At 45.9% G+C, this 23,764-nt stretch overlaps 1 protein-coding gene across 3 annotated transcripts in view; it reads right to left on the bottom strand.

Annotated features, from left to right (window-relative positions):
- Positions 1–23,764, bottom strand: part of FNDC1 (fibronectin type III domain containing 1) — a 100,699-nt gene that overhangs the window by 18,147 nt on the left and 58,788 nt on the right. For all 3 annotated transcript variants that reach the window (XM_081250946.1, XM_081250947.1, XM_081250948.1), the window contains 7 exons: positions 20,763–23,306; positions 18,890–18,990; positions 16,631–16,742; positions 15,133–15,519; positions 7,568–7,636; positions 5,986–6,129; positions 2,848–3,078 (listed from right to left, as the gene is read on the bottom strand). In XM_081250946.1, the coding sequence (XP_081107072.1) occupies positions 2,848–3,078; positions 5,986–6,129; positions 7,568–7,636; positions 15,133–15,519; positions 16,631–16,742; positions 18,890–18,990; positions 20,763–23,306 (3,588 nt within the window). The remainder of the gene's footprint in view (positions 1–2,847; positions 3,079–5,985; positions 6,130–7,567; positions 7,637–15,132; positions 15,520–16,630; positions 16,743–18,889; positions 18,991–20,762; positions 23,307–23,764) is intronic.

Raw genomic sequence — 23,764 nt, 5'->3', positions numbered from 1 at the left:
GTCCCACATGCCACGCAGGTTTCTCTGCTTATCCTTGGGTCTGAATTTTTCTAATGTGCTTTCTGAGCACGTGTAACTCCTGCTTTCTCTGTTCTTATCAAAACCTGTCCTGAGGGCTTCCCTGGTGGCGCAGTGGTTGAGAGTCCGCCTGCCGATGCAGGGGACACGGGTTTGTGCCCCGGTCCGGGAAGATCCCACATGCCGCGGAGCGGCTGGGCCCGTGAGCCATGGCCACTGAGCCTGCGCATCCAGAGCCTGTGCTCTGCAACGGGAGAGGCCGCAGCAGTGAGAGGCCCACGTACCACAAAAAAATAAAAACCTGTCCTGAAAATCTCAGAGGCCATTATGTGGGTGATTTCCTATGGAGTCACTCCTGATGGAGTAACTGCCTCATTCACTGCGACTGATCAGGGAAAGCAACGGGTCGCAGGCCTTCTCACTCTGCAGGAGTTTCATATCGTCTGGATACCACCTGGTTACATGCTGACCCAACCGCTTGTGCAAGAAAGTACAGCTGGTGGAAACTAGCAGAGTGCTCAGTACCTCACGGAGCTACTAGGACCCAGATGCCCTGCAGTGGGCCCAGAAGTGTGATGTTCTGTTTGGGTCTAGGAGGTATCTGTGTATCCACTTTGCCTCGCTGCTCTACAGCTAAAAGAGCTGATGCTTGATTCATTTGCTGAGGAAGAGCTCCCACGATATTCTCTTTTAGCCTCTGGGGTCTAAACAGCCCTGCCTATTGCAGGGCTGTCGTGCGCTGAACTATTATTCCACAGTAAACAGCTTTGCAGAATCAGCACAACCTTCTATTGGGAGTGCCCGAATCCTTATAAATACTTCAGCCATATTATCTATGCTCGTGGCATGAGTACTCATGATTAGGGCACTGAGGTTTGGTTTAGGGTTAGGTGTAGGGTATGTGTTGATGAGATGACTTCAAAGGCTCCAGGGAGCTTTGGAAGGCTGGGGATGTGAAGTTAACAAGAGCATGTGTTTCAGAAGCACTCCCTCTATGGGATGATACAGGAACTGCTCCGGAGTTAAGTCCAGTGACATTTACCGGGAGTTCTAGGAAGGCTCCTCACGCTGCAGCCCTTGAGGCATGTCTAAGGTGGCTGGCGCTCTCATCCTGTATCCATCCTTCTGTTTTTCAGAAGCCCCGTGGCTGAGGTCACAGTGGTATATTTATTCTAAGTAACATCTGTTATGCAAGAGATCAAAAGCTAAATAGCTTAAGATAAGATTTTCCATTATTTTTTTTTCTGTAGGCTTACTTGCTTGCTTTTCAAAATTGCCATTCATAAAATCATATTCAGTTAATAAAAGGATTTTCTGGCTGTTTTGACTACAAGCTTTCCTCCTTCCATTGATTTATTCGTTTTCTATTAGGAACATGCTGGACTTCACAGAAGCTGGCCTCTGCAGCCTCTGCAGCTCACAGGTTGTGGGGGGGGACCATCACTTACAGTTACACCAAGACTCCGCCCCCTTGATCTGTACCCTCGCTGTGCCCTGGCCCTTCCACCTTCCCTGGCACAATACCCAGGCACTCTTTCCTGTGTTCCTTATCCTGGTTTTTGGGCTGCTGTGCAAACTCCATTAGAAAAGTTGTTCTTTGGATGTGCTTGGATATTTCCTTATCTTTTTTTTTTTGCGGTACGCAGGCCTCTCACTGTTGTGGCCTCTCCCGTTGCGAAGCACAGGCTCCGGACGCGCAGGCTCAGTGGCCATGGCTCACGGGCCCAACCGCTCCACGGCATGTGGGATCTTCCCAGACCGGGGCACGAAGCCGTGTCCCCTGCATCGGCAGGTGGACTCTCAACCACTGCGCCACCAGGGAAGCCCTTTCTTATCATTTCAAGAGATAATATTGGGGACATAACGCAAAAGCACTAAAAATTTTGAATTTGATGAACCACACTAGCATAATAGTGACAGATAATATGTCAAACTCTGACTTACAGCACCGTCCCCAGTCCCGAGTCACACACACACACATATGTTCCTTCCTCTTATATAACTAACTGACCCAAAAAGAATCCTTTGCAAAAGAAGGGTCTATTCAAAAAAACATTAATTCTTTACTGTAAGAACTTAGCTCAAAAATTTATCCTCAAATACATCCTTGGCAGAATCAAATGAACTCATGAACATCTCACAGGCCAAGACCTAGGAGGCTCAAGATCCCTGGGCACTTTTCCATCACATCTGGGGCCCGTCTAAGGAATTCAGGGACACGGAGACTGGTCTGGAAGCACCCAGCAGACAGGGAAAGGAGGGAAGAGGCTGAGTCACGACCCCAGGGTTGACTGTGACTCCGGGTAGCGCACAGAGGAGCTCTTTCATCACCCGTGCTGTGGGATCTCGTCTTCCATGTGGCTCTGTGGACTCCCTGGCTGTTTGCAGGATTACAGAGTATAAGAGATGTGACGACATTTTGCATAGGAGGAAAGCAAGGTCCAGAGAGATGAAGTAGGAAGCTCAAAGTCATAAAAACCAATCTGGGGCTCGGATTCAGGACTTCTGACTTCCGTCTAGTGCTCTTCATGCTACCCCACAAGGCTTCCCGTACTGCCCCTGTTTCATCCTTTTAAAAGAAGACATCTGCGTTCATCCATCCAATTCATCATCCAGGTCAGGCATCTGTCCATCCATTTAACCTATCCATCCATCCTTGCATCCATCCATCATTCATTTATCCAATCCATCCATTCATGTATCCATCCATCCCTCCCTCCACCCATCTATTTTCCATCCATCCACTCATCCATCATCCATCCATCCCTTATTGTCTGTATTTCCCACCTACTGGTTGACAGGAACTCGAAGCATCTGCCTTGGACACACCTGTTATCATATCTCCCGGGGCCGATTTGTCCCAGTCCACAATGACAAATGAGTGGCAGCCTTCCACGGCGACCACAGTGATGTTGCGGGGGGCATGCTGAGGAGGCAGGTCACTCTTCTTCAGGTCGTTTGGAATGATTTCATCCAGGCTGTCCACTTGGAAGTGATCCAGAGCATCAGTCAGAGAGCATGGGGCAGATGGGTCTTTATTTAGGTATGTCACATAAGGAGCTGGAAAAGAACAAAGATACCCAGTCAGATTGCTGAAGGCTTTCTCTGGAGGCAGAAACATGATGTCTGCTCCACGGAGTAGACCCCCCGATTCAGTCTCTTCCTGCTAAGCATCCAGGGTCATCAGCCCTGATGCCAAACTCAGACGCACATCCCTAGCTCTCTTGTATGGATCTATATATTTATATCTTTTAACATCATGGTGTCAAAACAGCTTATTGCCCCATCAACATCAGTGATTATGACCTCGGTGGTTTTGAAACATCTCTGAGCTACAATTTAATGTAACATAAGCCTGCAGCATTCTGCCATTCCTATGCCCCAAAACTTAGAAGGGTGTGAATCAGCCCGACTTAGAGTTCTCTCAACTCAGTTCATACCCTAGGCTGTCTTGGGACCAGAAAAAACCATACACTGATCAAGATACACAGCCTTAGCCTCAGTTCTGGGTGGCCTTCCCTGGGACTTCAGGGACTCACATAACTACCTGCAATGTCTGCACAGGCCAGGCCTGAATACGCTTCTACATTACCACTCAGGACGATAACAGCTACCTCACGTTTATGGATAGGCTCAAGCTTTCTCTATACACGTGATCTCAGTAGATACACGGGCCCCAGAATTAAGGCAGGACAAGAACTGATAACCCACACTCCAGCTGAGCCTACGGATGCTGACAGAGGCCCCCCAAAGTAGGGGGCAAACAGAAGCTTTTCCCTCTAGTCCACAGCTCTTCTTATTACATATGCTCTAGAAGTTAGAAAATCCAAGGAATTGGATTTGAGCTTTATACATTCAAGACCCCCAAATGCTCCCAAGTAACAATTTCTAGAACTTTCTAAACGTTCCATTGCATCTTTTCATACAGGTTCTCATTCTCAGTGGCTGTGAGGACTGAAAGCAATTTTTAGATCCTGTATATTCCAATACTCTGTATAAAATTAGGCCTTTGGAGCTTGTTCATGATCTCATCAGGAAGTTTGGGGGAGTCGTCTACTATGCTTTATAGAGTTATAGGCATATGAAAATAGCCAGACAATAGTAAGCCTTTCAGTCTTTGAAGAGTTCTTTGGAGCAGTTAATAATAGCACTGAAAGCATTTCTATTTCTGTCACGGAGCTATAGAGAGAAAAGTCAGCACATTCGGTGGATTCAGCCAGGCTGCTGCGTGTCATGGGCCAGCATTACCATTTGCCTCAGGACTCCTCCTTCTAATTAAGATTCTTAAAATTCAAAAAATTTAAAAAGTACTTCAAACAGATAACACACACACACACACACACACACAAAGATTCTTGTTCTTCAAGTACGTGTGGTTCAGACACTCAATATTACATCTTGGCTGGCAAGAGTTGTTCTCTGCTAATGGCAGAACATATGTTTTGGAAACAGAAAAGTGTGATATTAGTTTAAGCTGTTGCTTGTCTCCACTCAGTAATAACTTATTTTTTTTTTCACTTAGTAATATGTTAATCTGTCTTGTTAGCAAAGTTCATTAAGGGCATGGGAAGAGAGGACTCCCAAAGGGAATGAAACACAGTTTAGTGAAACAGAATATCCTCCTGCAATTGTTTTAATAATTGAGAAAGAAGAATAAAATCAATTTCTAGATCACAAGTCCTTGAGGCTAACAAAAACTATAGGAAATAAACTGAAGGGCAAACGAACCTATTTACAAAACAGAAGTTGAGTCTCAGATGTAGAAAACAAAATTGTGGTTACTGGGGGGAAAGAAGAGGGAGGGATAAATTGGAAGGTTGGGATTGACATACACAGTACTATATATAGAAAAGCGAATAAGAACCTGCTGAATAGCACAGGGAGCTCTATTCAATACTCTGTAATGACCTATATGGGAAAAGAATGTAAAAAAGAGTGGAAGAAAAAACTGAAGGAATGGGCTTCCCTGGTGGCCACTGGTTAAGAATCCGCCGGCAGGGCTTCCCTGGTGGCGCAGTGGTTGAGAGTCCGCCTGCCGATGCAGGGGACACGGGTTCGTGCCCCGGTCTGGGAAGATCCCACATGCCGCAGAGCGGCTGGGCCCGTGAGCCATAGCTGCTGAGCCTGCGTGTCCGTCCGGAGCCTGTGCTCTGCAGCGGGAGAGGCCACAACAGTGAGAGGCCCGGGTAGAGCAAAAAAAAAAAAAAAAGAAAAAGAATCCGCCTGCATATGCAGGGGACACGGGTTCGAGCCCTGGTCTGGGAAGATCCCACACGTCGCGGAGCAACTAAGCCCGTGCACCACAACTACTAAGCCTGCGCTCTACAGCCCATGAGCCACAACTACTGAGCCCATGAGCCACAACTACTGAAGCACGCGCCTACAGCCCATGCTCTGCAACAAGAGAAGCCACCACAATGAGAAGCCCACGCACCACAACTAGAGGAAGCCCGCGCGCTGCCACGAAGACCCAACGCAGCCAACAATAAATTAATTAATTTAAAAAAAACTGAAGGAAAACAGCTTCAGCTCTTTGAAACTCTAGTAGCTCAACTCAGTAAACTGCTCACCTTTTAGGAAGAAGTTAATGAAGTGCAGGCAAGGCCTAGTGGAAGTCTCATCTCAGAAAAGTTGGCTACAATAAAAATACTCATATTCCCTGGACTGGTGATTATCGAAAGTGCTCCTTCCTCTTTGTCCACACAAGGCAGCCTCTCTAAACTCTATTCTGTCAGATACCAAACGTTCTCCAGCATTCATCCCCGCTCCTGACTTCTGCAGAAAGCAAGTTCATGTGCATCTAAACAGGAATGACTCGCTGAATCAGCCCAAATGGAAAATTCATCTGGGAACATGAGCTACCGCGGCAAATGCGCTGCCTTGGCCAATCCAAGGGATTAGTTGTGCTCTTCTTCAAAGAACGAAAGTTAAAACCCATGGCTCTCTGATTCAGGAAGTTCTATTTACCAACAAAGCGTTTCTTTCCAGCCAGATCGAACTCTTCTTCGGGGTAGGAAGTGATGGAGCCTTCTGGGGGGATGACAGCAGGAGTGGCAGCAGGGGTGGAGGGCTGGGTGGTGGCCGGCAGCCTTGAGGTCTCAACTTCATAATCTGAAACAATGTGACGGTTTTGTAACTGGGCACTTCCAGAAAAGGGGCACTGTGTGCCATCAAAAGATACCTTCTTAAGATTGATCTCTACACGAAAGCACGTACGCGCGCACACCCCACCACGCCGTAGGATAAGTGCTACGCCTGAACAGAATTTGTTGCTAACAGAACAGTATTTCCTCCCATTTCAGTCGTCTCGGAAAAGCAGCTCCTGATAAAAGAAAGGAGGGAAAAAAAGAAACACAATGACCAGAAAAATGAGATTTTTAGCATCAAAGCTGGACAGAACCCTAGAATTCACCCCGTTTTGCAGCTCCTGTTACTGGTCCGAGACCATTCTCTGCCTAAATAATTTTCCCTTCTAAAGCCATAAAAAATCCACATGAGAAAAGAAACTTGATTTTAAAAAAAATTTATCTTCTGTGTATGGGCTTTTCTCTGGGGAGGGGTGTAGGATTAATCCTATTCAGAGAACTAATCCGTTAACAAAAAAGAAAACTCTGCTCCCTGTCAACAGCTCCAAACCATAAGAAAGGTGCTATTTTCAAAGATGCTAAGAAAGCTTCCTTTGCTTTCTCACATCTGCTGTTTTTCTTTTAAGTTCATTTTATTTATTTTATTGAAAACTGGTGAATTAAACCACTACATGGAACAATCGTGATTGCATCCAAGGTGACATTATTCACACATTCGTGATTTAAGAGCCTTGGAACTACAGACAGCAACAGGCAGGCAGAGCACAAAAGTGGGGACAGATATCCCGAGTGTCAAAGGCCAGCACTGTTGAGGGGGGGACAAGATTTCCACGTGAATTCCTTCAATTTTGGAGGCAACTTACAAAACACACAGAACAATCACAGGGTCATAAGTACAGTGACAGGATTAGTTGCCATTGATGGAGTGACTGCTCCAGATGTCATGCAAGGCATGTGTATTCTTTATCTTAGAAACTTACCTTGACTTGAAAACATGCTATGATAAAAAAAAAAAAAGAAAATCAGCGCATCTAGAGCACTGCATTGTTTTATGTAATTAGAAAAGGAGAGAAAGGAAAGAATGAGAATGGGAAGGGTCAAGGCTGGAGGCGGAGACTCGGTTAAACCACGTCACTTTACTAACAGTGTGGATGGGGGACAGGAAGCTCAGAAGGAAGCAGCTCCAGAATTTCTAGAGGAAGGAGGGGTTGAGAGGGAGGGAAAGGGGGGCTCAGGGAACTTGTCTGGAAGCTGCATCTGTGTATCAAGCACACTGTTCTCCTTTAGGTTAACCTGTAGTGGGGGGTAACTTGGAGGGGGACGGTATAACCACCCTTCCCTAAGCATTGCCACCCACCCCTGAGTTCTGAAGGAAACGGAAATAGAAGTCATCCACTTAGTCATTAAAATAAGATTCTCCCATCAGAAAACTATCCAAATTATGTGTCTAAAAACATTAGTACCTTCATCATAGATCACGTACGCCTCTTCCGTGGGCACTGCCGTGTCGGTCTCCAATCCTGAGAACTCATCTAGTGAAGGAGGAGAGGGGAAGGGTCAGCAAATGCCCCCGGGTTTCTTCTCAGCATCACGCCGAGGGCACAGTGATCCAGCCCCATGATGGTTCCAGGGGAATAAGCGCCCCCTGCCAGGGGCTCCTCAGCTTCCTCAGAAGGAAGGGAGTTGGAACCCAGATTTTCTCTCCTTTGTACTCAGAAAAGGGCACTGGGGTGCCCTCAAGGATCAAAACAAAGATACCTCCCCAGCATTCCTGACCAGCGCAAGGGGCTGTTTCTGACCTTCCTCCCACCTCTGCGGTGCCCAGGCTCCCCCTGGCCAGGGATGTTGCAGGCCTGAGAACAGGCATTCTGGGAGAGCAGAGAGCAGCAGCTGGTACCCAGGATGGGGACAAAAACCCTCCTTCCAGGAGCTCCTGTGTTCATGGCACCCTCATTCTCTCCAACCCCTGGATCTTGCCACTCGCATGTTCCAGAAGCAGGGTGACCTCCTGCCTCTCCTCTTTTCCAATCTGGCTTCACTGCCCCTCTAAGCTCCCACCCTCTCTCACCGACTCAGGAGATAAATCTGTACGGATTAGACTTCTTAACTTGCATATGAAGTTTGGAAATAATATTCCAGTGATGACAAACTTCTTTACAAATGGGGAGGGCTTTATTTACAAACCCATGAGATCTATTATGACTGCAAAATTATCCTCTAAATGCAATTAATACACTTTTATATGTGATTTTTTGATGTCTTCCAGAAAGCCCTAATTATAAGAACCATTGTTAAAATGACTATTATTAATGACTGAACTGACATCACGAGCATGGACGACAACTTGGTTAAGAAAGGTGAGTGAAGGCAAAAAACACATTTTTTGCGTCCACCATCTGGGCCCTTTCAGCAGAAGCTTTTTTGAGAAGGTGGGAGGAGATCAATATATTACTTCTCGACTTGTGGGAGGAAAACGCAGCTGCAAAAAGGAGACCGTTTCTTTGTAGCTGGTAAAAATCTTGAGGCACCTTAAAAATTCAGAAGAATTCTTTTCTTCCTTTTGACCTGAAGCCACAGCAATTATACAGAACTCTCAATTCAAGGCACACTTAAAAGGCAGAGGGGGTGAGAGGGGACAGCAAGCAGGAACCAGGATTTATCACTTGCCCTCTGGGCATCAGGCACTGTCACATATGTATGGTTCGAGTTAATCCTCACATAAGATAAATGGGGTTCATTATACCCACTTCTCAGCCAGGGACACCAAGGATTTATAACATGCCTGGAGTCACACAGCTGGTAAAGGACAAAGAGCTGAAACAGAATTGGACTTGAAGGCCTCGGCTCCAAAGGCTACGTTCTTTATACTTCATCAAACTGCCGCCACTGTTTAGAAGTTGGACTAACCAGTCTTTTGCTTGTAAACCTTAAGGCACTTTATTAGAATCGTCATTCCGCAGCATAATGAAAGGGGAATTGAGAAAGCATACCGACCCCCTTCACTCAAAATATTACAGGCACCAATTTTGAATTGTTTTCTTGCTAGGAAATCATTGATCATTCCTGAGAAATACACCAATGTAGTCATTCTACTAGCCTTGTCTGAGCCTACTTTGAATAACTTCATGAATGCGATGCTGCCGAAACAAACTCCACCAGCCGAGGACAGTGGCAACCTTGCCTCGCCTGTCTGGCCCCTCTGCGATGAAGAGCCCCGCATACACCCGAGGCCTGTGACATGCCCCCCACCTGCCTCACCATGGAGGTGGTGATGCGGGGGATGTTCTGACAGGGCCAACGAAAGTCAACAAAGAGAAGTTGTAAATGATCTGCCTCTCAGGATGGGCATTTCGAGAAAAACGATTAGACGCGATTTTTTTTTAGGCCATTCCAATGTCAATATGTCTGGATCCAAGAGGAATGACTTCTGGGCCGGTTTAAATTAGACAGTTCTCAGGCTGACACCACCTAACGTGTGGAGTTATCTGGCTGTTGTTCCCCAGAAACCATTTTCCTCCCTGTGTCCATTTAACTTTCAAGAATGTAGTCTTGTTGTACCTCATTATCAGCTCAGGTTCATTTCCTTTCATTATTATTTTTGGTCAGGTCAAAATGAATAAACTGTACAATGTTTGCATCCCGGAGTGAACGAGAAAAGGGCAAAGTATAGGGTTTCCTTCATGGATTCCTGATACTAAATACAATTCCTTGAGGAGCTGAAATGCTCTGGTCCAGCACCCGGCCACAGAAACGATGCCTTTCACCTGCAAACTTGGATCACTTCTTGAGATAAGTGACAGTTAAGTCTTCTGGCAAACGTAAACATCCTACTGAGTGATTTTGTGCTCCTCTTTTTGTTTTAAGACCAAATAAAGTCAGGCATAATTTTTCTAAAATAGCACCATCTTGATTCCAAGTAAAAGAAACTTCCAGATGTAATGAAATAGATTTACAATTTGGGGGGAAAAGCTGACCCTCAGAATTTGCCCCACCTGAATGCTTTTGAAGCATTTGGAGCTACATAAAACTGGATGTTTTATAAGCCAAACCAGAATCAATGTCAAAAGCTTCCACCTCTTCATATAAAAGTAGCTGCGAGCCACCAACCATGTGGTACTCAAGTTTATTTTCTTGAGTAGTTTATCCAAACAGTCATGAAAAAAAATGAGCACAAAATGTTCGGGTCTTAGCTCCAGAGATATTTTTTTAAAACTGTAGAAAAGGTTCTCATTAGAAGTTTAGAGAGAAGGTAAATTCCAGCCGTTTGAAACCCAAGGATATTTGCAAATTATTTGGTTGGTCCAGCTCAAGTGAATTTTCAATTATTCTGTTTGTATTTTCTGTCTTGAGAGTGAGCTGTGGCAGGAGGGAACTGTTTTCCACAATGATTGATGTTCTTCTAACACATGCCCCAAGGTCATGTTACAAATTGTTGAAGACGTTCAGCTGGCTCGTAACATTTCCAGACACACACGATACCATCAGATCTGCTGTCGAAATGAAACCTGAAAAACAAGGATCGCTGGTAAAAGACTTCTCAGTAGAAAACAGAGAATGCCTATGGCTTGGGGTATGGTGTAGATATCCAAAGATGCATAATTAGGTACCATAAGGAATCTGAGATGAAGCAGAGGACGCTGCCTCTACTGCAAGGAGTTTATTATTTAATAGAGAAGTCATAGCAAACAAAATAGTGTGCGTGTGTGTGTGTGTGTGTGTGTGTGTAAGAGAGAGAAAGAGCACTAATATGCTGGAAACAAGCATATAATATGCATCTATGCTTACAGGAATATGCAAACAATATGGCCTCTATAACAAATGCTTAAATTACTGGAATGAGTTAATGACACAAGGTTATTCCCAAAACACTATTTTAAAGCAGTGTTTTCAAGGGAAAGAGGGGCATGATTTAACCAGGGGAGCCAAGACTAAGAGATGTGAAAAGACGATTTTAAACTTGGAGTGCTAGAAACAAAATGTTAGGACTTTGCCAATGGAAGATAATGACAAATGGTCGGCTATATGGGGGTTGAAGAGGGGACTCTTGGAAGGGCAGGTATTCTCTCAGGGATCACAACCCAGGTTCTAAATCATCATGCCTACAACAGCAATTTCAGGTTACTAGGTTGCAAAGTGCCATGGCCAAAATTTGCTTGGTAAATAAGTATTGGTTGTATACACATGGAGCCCCAGCACTTGTGGGTGTACATTATAAACTGAACTACAGTTGTCCCTAGATATACACTGGGACTTGGTCCAGGAGCCCCTGTGAATACCAAAATCTGTGGATGCTCAAGTCCTTTTTATAAAATAGCGTAGTACAAGGAATCCAAGTTTGGTTGAATCCGTGGATGTGAAACCCACGGTACAGAGGGCCCACTGTACACTGAATACAACAACGAAAAGTACTTGAGAGAAAACACGAACACGAGAGCAGAGCAAGAGGCAGGGAGACACGGTACAGGTGGTTCTGGGAGTGAAGTGTGAGGGGGAGAGTTGGGACTGTCGCTCCGCTGACATCAGCATCCATTTACAGGATGCGTTTTTGCAGGTCGAGGCCACTGGAACGTGTTCAACTAAGAAACGGCAAACTCTACTGTACTTTATAGATAATGCAGAGGATTTTCGTGAATAATTTCGACTGTGATTTTCTAATTACAAGCCGTCTTTAGAAGCTAATTCCCCCCTAAGATGCTCCCTTCCACCTCTACCTCTCTCCAGGATTAGCCCTGACAGTTGCATTCCAGTGGTGGCTGAAGCGGGGACTATGTTTTCTATTTCTCAGGCAAGCGCCGTGCTTGGCTCAGAGTCTCATTCAAGGAATGTGTGTCGAGCTGCACATCTGGATAGGAGGCGCATGGAGGCTGGTGTAAGGAAGCCCAGTTAGGAGTAATAATTTGAGTATTGGGCCCATAGGGTCAGCCTAGCAATGGAGGTATGAAGTCTAAGAAATGTGACGGAGGAAGAATCGGTGGGAATTGATGAGACCTGACAACAGAGATGAGAGAACAAAAGGAGACACGAGACACCAAAGCCTCAGGCCTGGAGAAACGGATCTTTATCCCATCTTGCTCTACCATAAAGATAAAAAACTTGGTTTCCTAATGAGAGGGAGCTGTTTCTCTCGACTGTAATTTCAGGTAGATTGTGCATTAGATTGTGACGTTTCAGAGGCACGGCTATGTCACCGACTTTTCTATGTTTCCCACAGAACCCAACCCATGTGGAGTAGGTGATTAATGATCATTTGCTGACATTATTTTCCAAAATTATGAATGAAGCCAGAACAACAAAAACAAGAGCTACTCCATCCTCTTCAAATTACCACAAGGGTTTTCTCATAATGAAATCACTGTACAATGATAAAGAAACACTTATCAAATGAATTCACTAAATCAGGGTTTATCTAGACACAAGACTTAATCGTGCTCACTTTCAATTTCAGAACCTATACACAGAAAGTATAAAAAATAGCTATGTCACCATCATTAGTTATTAGGGAGCTATGAATCTAAACCACAATGAGATACCCCTTCACACCCACTGTGAATGAAAAAGACGGATAATAACAGGTGTTGGTGAAGATGGAGAGAAACTGGACACCTCATACATTACTGGTGGGAATAAAAATGGTGCAGCTGCTATGGAAAACAGTTTGGTGGTTCCTCAAAAAGTTAAACAGAGAGTTACCATTCGACACAGCAACTCTACACAAGAGAATTAAAAACAGGAATTCAAAAAAAAAAAAAAAAAAAGAACAAATCTGAACACAAATGTTCATAGCAGCACTAATCATAATAGACAAAAGGTGGAAACAACCCAAACGTCCATCAACTGATAAATGGACGAAATGTGGTCTCTCCACACAATGGAATATTAATCAGCAATAAAAGGACTGAAGTACAGACATCTTCTACAATGTGGATGAGTCTTGAAGACAAATTATGCTAATTGAAAGAAGCCAGACACAGAAGGACACATTTCACATGATTCCATTTACATGAAATGTCCAGAACAGGCAACTATAGAGACAGAAAGTAGATGAGTGGTTTCCCGGAGTTGGGAGGAGCAGAGAATGGGGCGTGACGACTCATGAGTATAGGGTTTGTTTTGGAGGGTGATGAAAATGTTCTGGAATTTGATAGTGGTGCTTGTTGCACAACTCTATGAATATGCTAAAAACTGTACACTTTAAAAGGGAGAACTTGATGGCATGTGATTTCTGTCCCAAGAAAGCTATTATTAAAGATGTTTTTAATAAAAGCAACTATGATTAGAATTAATACTAGGAATGAAATGTTTAATAAAGTTGTTAGTGGAGCAGCAGAAATAAAGAAGGTAAGCCATACAGAAGTATTTCTAAAATCATAAATTATAGTACATTATGATATTGTTTGAGGATGATAGGTTGCTCTCCCCAAATTTAATTTTTTTTCCAAGACTTTGTACTTATTTTCAGAATGCTGTCTAGAGGTAAATTATTACTTTTTTTTTTTTTACTACCATTGCATTTCTTTTTTATTTCTTTTTATTTTTTTATTTTTATTGGAGTATAGTTGCTTTTAGAGATAAATTATTACTAACACTTGGACACTAATTTGGCTTGGGCTAGGCTATCAGACGAATGGACAGGAGTGAAGTAAAAAATACACATCTCTATCATGATCTGTAAAGAAAAGAAGAAACAAAAATACCAAGAAAAATATTGACTTTCATGCCAACTAAAAAGCCCCGAAATGCAAAGAACATGCAATAAGGCCTACATCAGAGGAGAAAAAAGAAAATGTAAAATATTAATAATAATAGTAGTAGTAATTAGAACCAAATCCAAAATAGTCACTCTTCTGTTTACAACCAATTATTAAACAAATATCTGTTCTAATTATACTTCAATTAAAAAAACGAAACACACCAACCCATGCAGAAGTAAGGAAGATACATAATATTTTCATACCGGAAACCCAAAGGTAAATTCCAATTCGTACTCACTGGGTTAGTTGGTAGTGTGAGAATTTTCTTCCCAATCATCCTCTTCTCCAGTGTGTTCCTTGTTCTTTGGTGTGAATTTTTCAGATATGTCAAATGTTCCTGTTTCTTCGGAACTTGTTCGTGGAAAGACTAACTTCAAACAGAATTCCCAGTTTGGAGACAGCATTCATGTTCAAACTGATTGGGTTTATGAGGTGAATGATGCTATGTAAGAATTCGGGGCATGAGTGTGATTTCCTGAAATGAAGGGTCTTCACTCTGTGTTAGCTTAAAAAGACAGAAGCTTTACAGCCTGCATTGCAATTCATTTCAACCCGAGGGAAAGGGGGTGAATTTGCCTTCTCGAGCCTGAGGCAAATACAGGATGACACAGCAGGGGCGCAGGACAGCCCTGGCTGGGTGTCCCAGAGCAGGGAAAGGGCTCAGTCTTAGCCAGTGGACGACCCCTGCTGCCACGCAAGGATAAGCATTTTCCAAAGGGACTGCTGATCAAACGTGCTTGGGAAATGCTACTTTACTTGAAAATTCACATTGAGACTATTCCACGGTTAGAGTCCAACAGTAAGAAATTCCTTTAACCTTGTTTACAGCACACAGCTAATCACAGAACCTTTTTTAAAAAATTACTATATAATAATAATTATTATTATATTTTAATTATTATTATAACAAGTACTAATCTACTAATATCCAGTGGGACACACTTTGGGAAGCACTGGTCCAAACTAACAATGTCCCGTGTTTCAGCCAGATTTTTGACTGGGGTGGTGACAAGGGTTGCCAGTTAAAACAGAGGATGCCCACTTAGATTTGAATTTTAGAGAAGCTTTCATATAAGCACGTCCCACGCAATATTTTTGTTTGCTGAGTCTGACCACCCCAGTTGTGACACAGCGTGGTCAGTAAACCCCGTGAACTACAAGCACCTGCAGCTGCACCTCCACCGTGCAACCCGACTCACCGCCCCGCAGTCTCTGCGGCCCTAGTCGGCAACGCAGCGCGCCATCACGTGAGTTACCGGTACAACGAAGACGGTTACCTTCCTCGGGGTGGCACTCCGGGATCCCATCTGAGCCCACGACGAGGTTGCCATCCTCGTCGTGTCGCTCCAGGGTCCCGGGGCGACAGGTGGGGATGCGGGCGGTGGGCTCGGGGGTGGTGGTAGTGGTGGTTGACTGCGTAGTGGTTCGGGTGGTCGCTGGGCGCGTGGTGCTGGTCGTGGTGGGCCGAGGGGGCGTGGCGGTCGGGGGTCGCGTGCTGGCGGTGGAGGCATGGGTGGTTGTCTTGACGACCCCCAAGCCCACCAGGGGCTTCCCTCCGAGGCTCAAAATGGGCTTGTCCTGGGGACCGGCCAAGGGTTTGCCATGTCGCCCCTGCCCGAAGAGGGGGAGGCCATCGGGGCTCACCACGGGGGTCCCTCCCAGATCTGAAACAAAAATCAAACAAAAGCTGTGCAACAAGGTGAAAGGACACAGGGAAAGCAAAAAGCAAGCGGAAAATGCCTTCTCAGAGGCTTCTATTTTCATCAGTAAAAGGCAAAGAAATAATTATAGGGACATCAGGTGAGGGAGCAGTATCTGCTGCTATCCAGAAATTTCTAGGCTATTTATATTATCCATGACTCTGTACTACCTTATATAAATATATAAATATTTCATTGCTATGCCCCATTACCTGCAATAACTCGAAGTCTCCAGTAAGGAAAGTAATTCTTTCCCCCTCTTCATTCCTACCCCTAAAGACTTAAGTGTTACTATGGACAATCAGGTGGCAAACTTATTCTGTAAAGGGCCAGAGAGTAAATATTTTAAGCTTTATGACACCACTACTCAACTTTGCCACTACAGGGCAAAAAAGCCACAGACAGTACACCAACAAATGCATGTTTCTATGCTCCACTGAAACTTTATGTATGGATAGTGAAATGTGAATTTAATATAATATTCACATGTCACAAATATTATCATTCTATGATTTTTTGGCAGTCATTTAAAAAAGTAAAAACTATTCTGAGCTCCCAGGCTATATAACAACAGGCAGCAGACAGGGTTTGGCTTTAGAAGCTGCTTTGCTGACTCCTGCTCTCGGCTGCCCAATCCCAAGAATGAAGTCAAGAGCCACCTTTTCTAGAGGGTGGAGTCTGTAAGAAGACAGTTGGATCAGGGAAGAAGCTAAGTTCTGCCCCCTTCTGAGGCACCTCCTTTCCACATGGCTCAAGGGCCCCCATTAAAAATGAGTAGGGGGCTTCCCTGGTGGTGCAGTGGTTGAGAGTCCGCCTGCCGATGCAGGGGACACCGGTTCGTGCCCCGGTCCGGGAGGATCCCACATGCCGCGGAGCGGCTGGGCCCGTGAGCCGTGGCCGCTGAGCCTGCGCGTCCGGAGCCTGTGCTCCACAAAGGGAGAGGCCACAACAGTGAGACACCCGTGTACCGCAAAAAAAAAAAAAAAAAAAAAAAGAGTAGGAGGAGAAAGAGAGAAGATGTCACTCTACAGCTAAGTCAGGACACTTTTGTTCCTTAAAAAACACTCTCACTTACCCACAATGGTTCGACCATCTCCTCCTAGTTTAACTCGAAGGGGATTTCCTTGTGAATCTTGAAGGTACCTTCCTTCTCCGTTCAATACTAACCCACGATCAAGATCCACGACCTAAATCCATGACACAGATTAAAGGATATATTGAACATTTCAAAATGTTCACCTTAATCCAACTACATGAACATATGTGAATAGGAAACATTATTTTTGTCAGCATCATTCATAAGGTTTAATAAGAATAAAGTATGAAAGTCACATTTCATATTATAATTGCTTATCTATATAATATGTAAATTGTTTTAAGTTTCTCAAATATTCAAAAGATATTCAAAATACTTTTACCATTTAATATGTTGTAGTATGTAAAAAGTAGGAAACAACCTAAGTGTTCATCAACAGAGGAAAGAGGTTAAATAAATTATGGTCCATCCATCCAGTGAAATACTATGCAGCCAATGAAAAGGATTTGGAAATTCTATATTTATTGACATATCCTGATGCAGACTTAGATTATAGGACTCATTAGGTTGCAGAACTAAAATATATTCATTTGTGTATATAAACTTAAAAGTGCAGAGAGAAAATTCTGGACAGATTATATCCCAAACTGTTAATAGGGGTTATTTCTAAGAAGTGGTTTGGGATGCTTATCTTTTTCATATATTTCTGAATTGTTTTAACTTCTTGCCATGAACATGACATGTTTCTATTTGGCTGTTAGTGTGAAAAACCAAAGTTGCTATAACAAAACCAATTTAATTTGTAATTAAATTGCCTAGTACAGTATGCATGAAAAATTTTCATATTCTAAGGAATTATAAAACTTGAACAAAAGGTATTATTATCTCTGTTAAGAAACAACTCATGCTCTACACTGTTGGTTCTCAAAGTGTGGTCGTGGACCAGCTGCCCCAGCCTCACCCGGGAACTTGTCGGATATGAGAATTACCTGGCCCTACCCAGACCGCACTGACAAGCCCCCCAGGGATTCTGATGCTCACCAGTGTTTGAAAACCTTGACTCTGCACAATCAGGCCATGGGAGGAGCCCCTGCAAGCAGGCCACTTTGTTGGGAGCTGTCTCAGTAATTAAAATAGAACTTATTTATATAAACCCTACTTTTGAAATCTACTCCATACCGTTTCAATTCAAAATTATTTATAATGACACTTTGCTTTAATATGCATTCTTCCTTCCATAAATTTCTGTTCCTTTGAGAAATGATAAAATGGATCTTTAGGTCACCTGTGACTGAAAATTCTTTGAAGTTCTTCAGTATGTTTTCCTAAACCTTATTGTTTTAAATGGGAAGTTTTGACTGGGAATTCTACTATAAATAATTTTTTGAGTCTCCGAAAAAATATTTTAAAACTCTGAACATTGTAAGGTGTTCTGCCTGTCACCCCCAACCCACCAAAAACTCCTAAACATTTATCTTCACCCCAGGAAGTTAAAGTCATTTAGCTTAAACATACATAAAGCACTAATTCTTATTTTTTATTTTGGTCAAATTGTTGGAAGATTCAAAAGGTGATCTGATAAAAACTGCCTATTTGGGGCTTCCCTGGTGGCGCAGTGGTTGAGAGTCCGCCTGCCGATGCAGGAGACACGGGTTCGTGCCCCGGTCCGGGAAGATCCCACATGCCGTGGAGCGGCTGGGCCCGTGAGCCATGGCCGCTGGACCTGCGCGTCTGGAGCCTGTGCTCCGCAACGGGAGAGGCCACAACAGTGAGCGGCCCACATGCCGCAAAAAAACAAAAAACAAAAAAAACTGCTTATCTGATTCAGGGATTTTTGGTTTGTTCAATTGTTTTTACCCTGCTTCCTTTTACAAAGGATTTGAGACAATTTACAAGAAATATGTATACTCTTTAATCAAACAATAACAAGAAATAAAATAAAGCTATCAGGCAGGAGTGGGAAAACAGAAGTTCATTTGAGAGGCTGTGCCTCAGGTTTTCTGTAACTGGTTGGCCCAAACATTTGTGTGACCTTCCTAACCAATCAAGGCAAATGGGAACAAAGGCCCATGTCTGACCTAATTAGTTATGAGAAGAAAGCAAACTAGTTAACTCAGGAGAATCAAGGGTTTTTCTGAGCACTGGAAGAAACAATATAGTATAAGTATATTGACATACAAGTGGTTAAAACTAGAGAAAAAAAAAAAGACCGCTTCATTTTTTATTATACAATGCCCACCATTTTTCTCTTCCCAACAGCATGAAAATAATCGGTATGTGTAAAGAAGTTTACCCTACCCACTTTGTTCCTTGAGGGCCATTGATAATTCTTTGTCCACTTGGTTTTCCATTACTACCAGGAAGTACTCTCCCTTCTGCATTTGGTCTTCCATTATAACCTACACAGTACAAAAAAAAAAACCAAAACAGAAACAAAAAAAATCCAACAACAGAACCTGGTAAATTCATCATTCCTGGAAAGTTGGCTTCATACCAAACTATATGTAGTAACACACCTTTTCAAACAGGAACACTAAACAGAATTTTAAACCAATAGCTCAAATATATTAGATAATGATAGTCTTAAATTGTGACTTCTTCATGACAAATATGAATGTCTATGAAAAGTATGGTGAAGTCACAGTTTTCTGACATTACTGGGGGAATAAGCGTGTTCAGCATAAATAAATTTTCCAGATAAGGCTTAAGACCTTAAAGCTAGTAGCTGTAGCTTTATTTTAGCCAGTTGGAAGGTAGAGGGAAGGAGAGTTGGAAGGATGGGGAAAATTCTCTCTAAAGTGTACGAGATGCTGTCCTGCTCTCCTCCACACATTATACTTAACATGCCCACTATTTCTAGCTGACTTGGGTCCCGATCGTCAATTGCAGAGCATAAACCCACAGAGCTGACTCAAAGCTTGACTTCAGTGGGGCTGCTTGAGAAGTATTTGCTCAGAGAGGAAGTGGTAGGCCCAGCTGGCTGGCCTTAGTTGCTGTCTGTCTGCTCCTTGCACCTGCCCTCTCTCTTCACCTCATGCCCTTTCTGATCAGCTGCAGTTTGGTTGAGGCCTCCACTGGGAGCATTCTGCTCCAGCCTGGCCCACCAGATAAAGTGCTTGGGCTTCCTGACAGCTATTTGCGGGTCAGAGACATTTCTCTCGCTCAAATAGTTAATGAAAATTTAAAATTTATTGAGTTTTTTCTATGTACAAGGGAATGTGGGTTTTACCTCTATTGTCAGGGTCTTAGGTTTTTGTGCAAAAGAGTCCGTTTTAATGGAAAACTGAACTCCACGTGGGATACTGTTCTATGTCTTTACGCTGGGCTAAATTAACAACATATTGCACAGATTAACAAATATTAATACATTCATTCAAAAGTGTTCTATTAAGCCCTGATGCCATGCAAGGAGAGGGTAAGGCACCAGTTAACTGAATGCAGATTTCGGGTAAATACCTTAGATCCTGCCCTGGGGTCCATGTAGACTCTAGTTCACAGCTGCCTACATGCTGTCCTCAACCTAAGTCACACATCGGCCTGCTACTCCACTGTGTGACATTCGTCCCTAACATGCCTTTTCTGGAGGTTTGAAGCAACATTCACTGATTGCAATGTCTGAGCAATCCTCACCCAAGACATTTGAGTTTGTCCCGGGGTATTTTCAGCTGAGGGTTTTATATGCAGAACAAGCACATGATCCAGCCCACACAGAGAGGTACTCCTTCCTGTGGACTCCTTAATATGCCCTGGCACAGGGACAACTAAAAATAACATAAAACACAGGAACCTGAGTTTGGCATCATGGCTACGACATATTTTCAGATTTAGAGCATACGTTAAGGAACTCAAAGAAGCAGTATGGGATAGTGGAATGGCCGAGGGCTGTGCAGTTAGTGTTTGGGAATGGAATTGCAGCTCAGCCACTTCACAGCTGTCTGGCCTCCAGCAAACCACTCAGACCCCTAAGCACTGGTTTCCTCATCTGAAGACCAGGAGAAGCAATGCAAACCCAGGCGATGGATAAGAGGATGCACTCATGTTACATCTGCAAAGCTCCTAACACAATGCTTGCACAGAGCAGATGCTCGATAAAATAAAAGGCTCTCGGGAATTTCTACGAACACTGCTGAGAACCGTAAAGAAAATGTTAAGTTAAAAACAAATTAATTACCTTGTCTGGAAGGGGGTCTCACAGGCGCGCGTGAGAAAGGGTTCCGGAATCTTGAGTTCATCATGCGCTGGCGCAAGGAGAGCATAGGGGTGGTGGACGAGTAGACGGCCGGGGCGCGCGTGGTGAACCGCGGCGGGGAGGGGGGGGCCTCCGTGGGACTTGGGGTGGCAGGGCTGCGAGGGGGGTGTCTGGGCGGGAGGTGCGTGGCTCTCGGGGAGCTGCCCGGAGGTGGGGGAGGAGGACGCTTCACCGGGGTGGCGTTCCTGTCCTGCGGGGAGCTCACTCTGGGAGGCGCAAGCTCTGCTTCCCCCTTAGCGATGCTCCCATCCACGTGCTTCCCGCCCCTGGGGATGAAGGAGGAGGGCCACTTTGGAACAGAGGAAGACAGTGGGTCCTTGTCCTTGTCCTTTCCTCCTTTAAAAAACATCACGTCTTCGTCTTCCTCCTCGGCCGAGACCGACTGCTGCGATTTTGACGGCAGGGGCTCCCTTTTGGGTGGCGAGGCCTGGGACGCACCGGCCTTCCCCACCGCCTGGGGCCCTGCTCTGCCGGGGACCCTGGGGCGGGCTTGGGGGTGGAGGCTGCCGGGCCTGCCTAGGGGTCTGCGCAGGTGACTGTCGCCGGCGCTTCTTGCCGGAGCCTCCACCTGGCGGTGCTTCGGAAGGGACGGGGTGGCGACCTTGGCAGCCTCCGAGTATGCGGGCGCCCGGATGCCCCTGGTCTCCGCTTCTGCGCTGTCGTCGGAATCCTCGCTCTGATTCTGGGGAGACGTGGGGAGCCCCCCGTGGGGGCTGCCTCTGGACGAGTAAGGGTCTGAGAAGGAGGCGCTTTCCTGCGACGTGGGGTGGGGACGCCCGGCCTGGGTTTTGGAAGGCGGACGCCCCTCTTCCTTGCTCTGCGGGCCGCGGGGCTGCTGCTGGGACGCAGAGATGGCGGATGAAGGCTGCTTTTCCGGAGCGGCGGACCCGGCACCCATCCTCCGGGGCACGCGGGTCCCGCGGTGGTGCTGCGAGCGAGGCGCGGGAGGCAGCTGCGTCTGCAGAGAGCTGCCCTCCACGACCGCGTCGGTGCTCTGTTGAACATCCTGCGCCTTAGAGGGCGGAGATTTGGCCTGAGGATGCGCCCCTGCCCAGGTCGCCGCGGACTTGGGGTTCTCTTCGAGGGGCTCCTTCCGCTGCAGGCTCGCCGCTCTCTGGGGCCCTCTTCTCAGGTGGTCCGCCCCCCGGGAGACAGGCTGCCCGGAGGACGATGACGCGTGGTCACTCGCCACGGTGGCCGGGAGCTGTTCGTCCCCTGCCTCTTCTTCGCTGTCTTCATGGCCGCCCAAGCCTCGCCTGTGGTCAGAGGCAGGGTGAGAATTCACCCTCGAGTGAACCCGGGGGGCCACGGTGGACGGCGGGGAGCTGGAGGTCCGTAACCGGGGTCCTCGGCTGCCACCAAGCCTGTGCGGATATCTGCCGGGGGCAGCGAAGGGCCTGTTCCTGAGCGCACTGAAATGTCCAGAGACAGGCGCCCGGGACCGCACCGTCGGGGCCGTGGCTTCAGCCTGCTTCCCTTTCTCTTCAGCATCACTGTCACCGCCGCCGTCCGACTCATCTCCGCCTTCAGAGGCCTGTGTCCTTGAGGAGAGACGAGAGGAGACCGAGGAGGGCTGGGTAGCCCGTAACGGCGCCGTGGACTTGGCGGCTGGGGCATCGTGACCATCCTTCCAGCCCCTGGAGAGCGGGGGCCCGGGCTGTGGTTGGGTGGGCAGCAGCCGAGATGGCCCCGTGTGGGATGGAGAAAGTCTCGCGGGTGGGGCTGAAGCCCTGGAATTTTCCTCCCCATCCTCAGAGTGGGGCGCCCTCCGAGCGGGCAAGGCTGGTTTGGCACCGTGGTTCGCGGAGCCTCCGTCGCGCAGGGCGCCCCAGGCTGGGTGCCGGCCGGGCGCCAGGGCGGGCCGGGCGTGCGCTGCGCTCCTGGGAGGTGGTTGAGGGGAGCCTGCGGCTGGCCCTTCCTCCTCTTGGCCCTCGGAGTCATTGTCATCAGAGCTGGAAGGGCGGTGAGCGGGGCCCTCAGGGGGTCTGGCTGGGACCGAAGAGGCGGAGGGGGGCGAGGAGCCACGCTTGTCCGCGCCGTCCTTCCGGGGCAGCCCCGGCGTTCGGGCTCTCCCTGGAGCCCGCCCCGCAGGCAGGACCGGGTGAACAGGTCTACTTGGCGGCCTCTGCTGGGGCTTCTGGCCTTGGGTCTCCGAGGGCGAGGTTGGTGGGTGCCCTCGGGAATCCAGCGCTTCCTCCTCGGTGATTTCTGTCGACTGAAGATCCACCCCTCCACTCTTCCGAGGGGGAAGCTGGGGTTTTCTGGGCAGCCCACCATTAGCCAATATTTTGTTCTTCAAGTCAAGAAGCAGGTTCTTGACATTTCTCCCTTGGGGAGAAACAGGCAAACGAGTGTGTTTTGAGGAAGCTGGAGCTTTGGGCGAAGATGAGGAAGGCGCGGGCTCTCCAGGCTTGGGAGGATCTTCCGTGTCTGCTTTCTGATGAACATCAGACTCACTGGTAGGGGCTGTAATAGATTTTAAAGAATTTGATGTCAAAGAAGAGAAGAAATATGAAAATGAGCCAGATGGCAGTATGGAGGTGTTTAAAATTAGTAATAATAATTGATAACTTTAGACATGACACTTTAGACATGACACTTACTTTCCCAATTATAGCAATCTCTTTTAAAGTTCTATTTTGCTTTAAAGTAATATAGTCCTAGAAAAGAAGTGTATTGAGTTTCTATAAATTGACTCAGGCTGTGTATGCCACGTCTTATTTGAAGCCGGGCTTTTCAGGCTTGTGATGAGTACTTGGAAGTAACTGAAATGAGTACTTGGAAGTAATTCATTGATTTTGTAAGCACAAAATCTTATATAGGACTTTCTTAATATAACTGTCAAGATATTACAAGTGCATTATAGTCATTCTTTACAATGTAGGCAAGAAATACGCACAAGCCTGGCACAAAATGTTGAATGA

The sequence above is a fragment of the Mesoplodon bidens genome, assembly GCF_964165515.1.
Source record: "Mesoplodon bidens genome assembly, chromosome: 12".
NCBI lineage: Eukaryota > Metazoa > Chordata > Mammalia > Artiodactyla > Ziphiidae > Mesoplodon > Mesoplodon bidens.
Note: the sequence above shows the minus strand (reverse complement) of the source record. Positions and strands in the feature narration are given on the sequence as shown.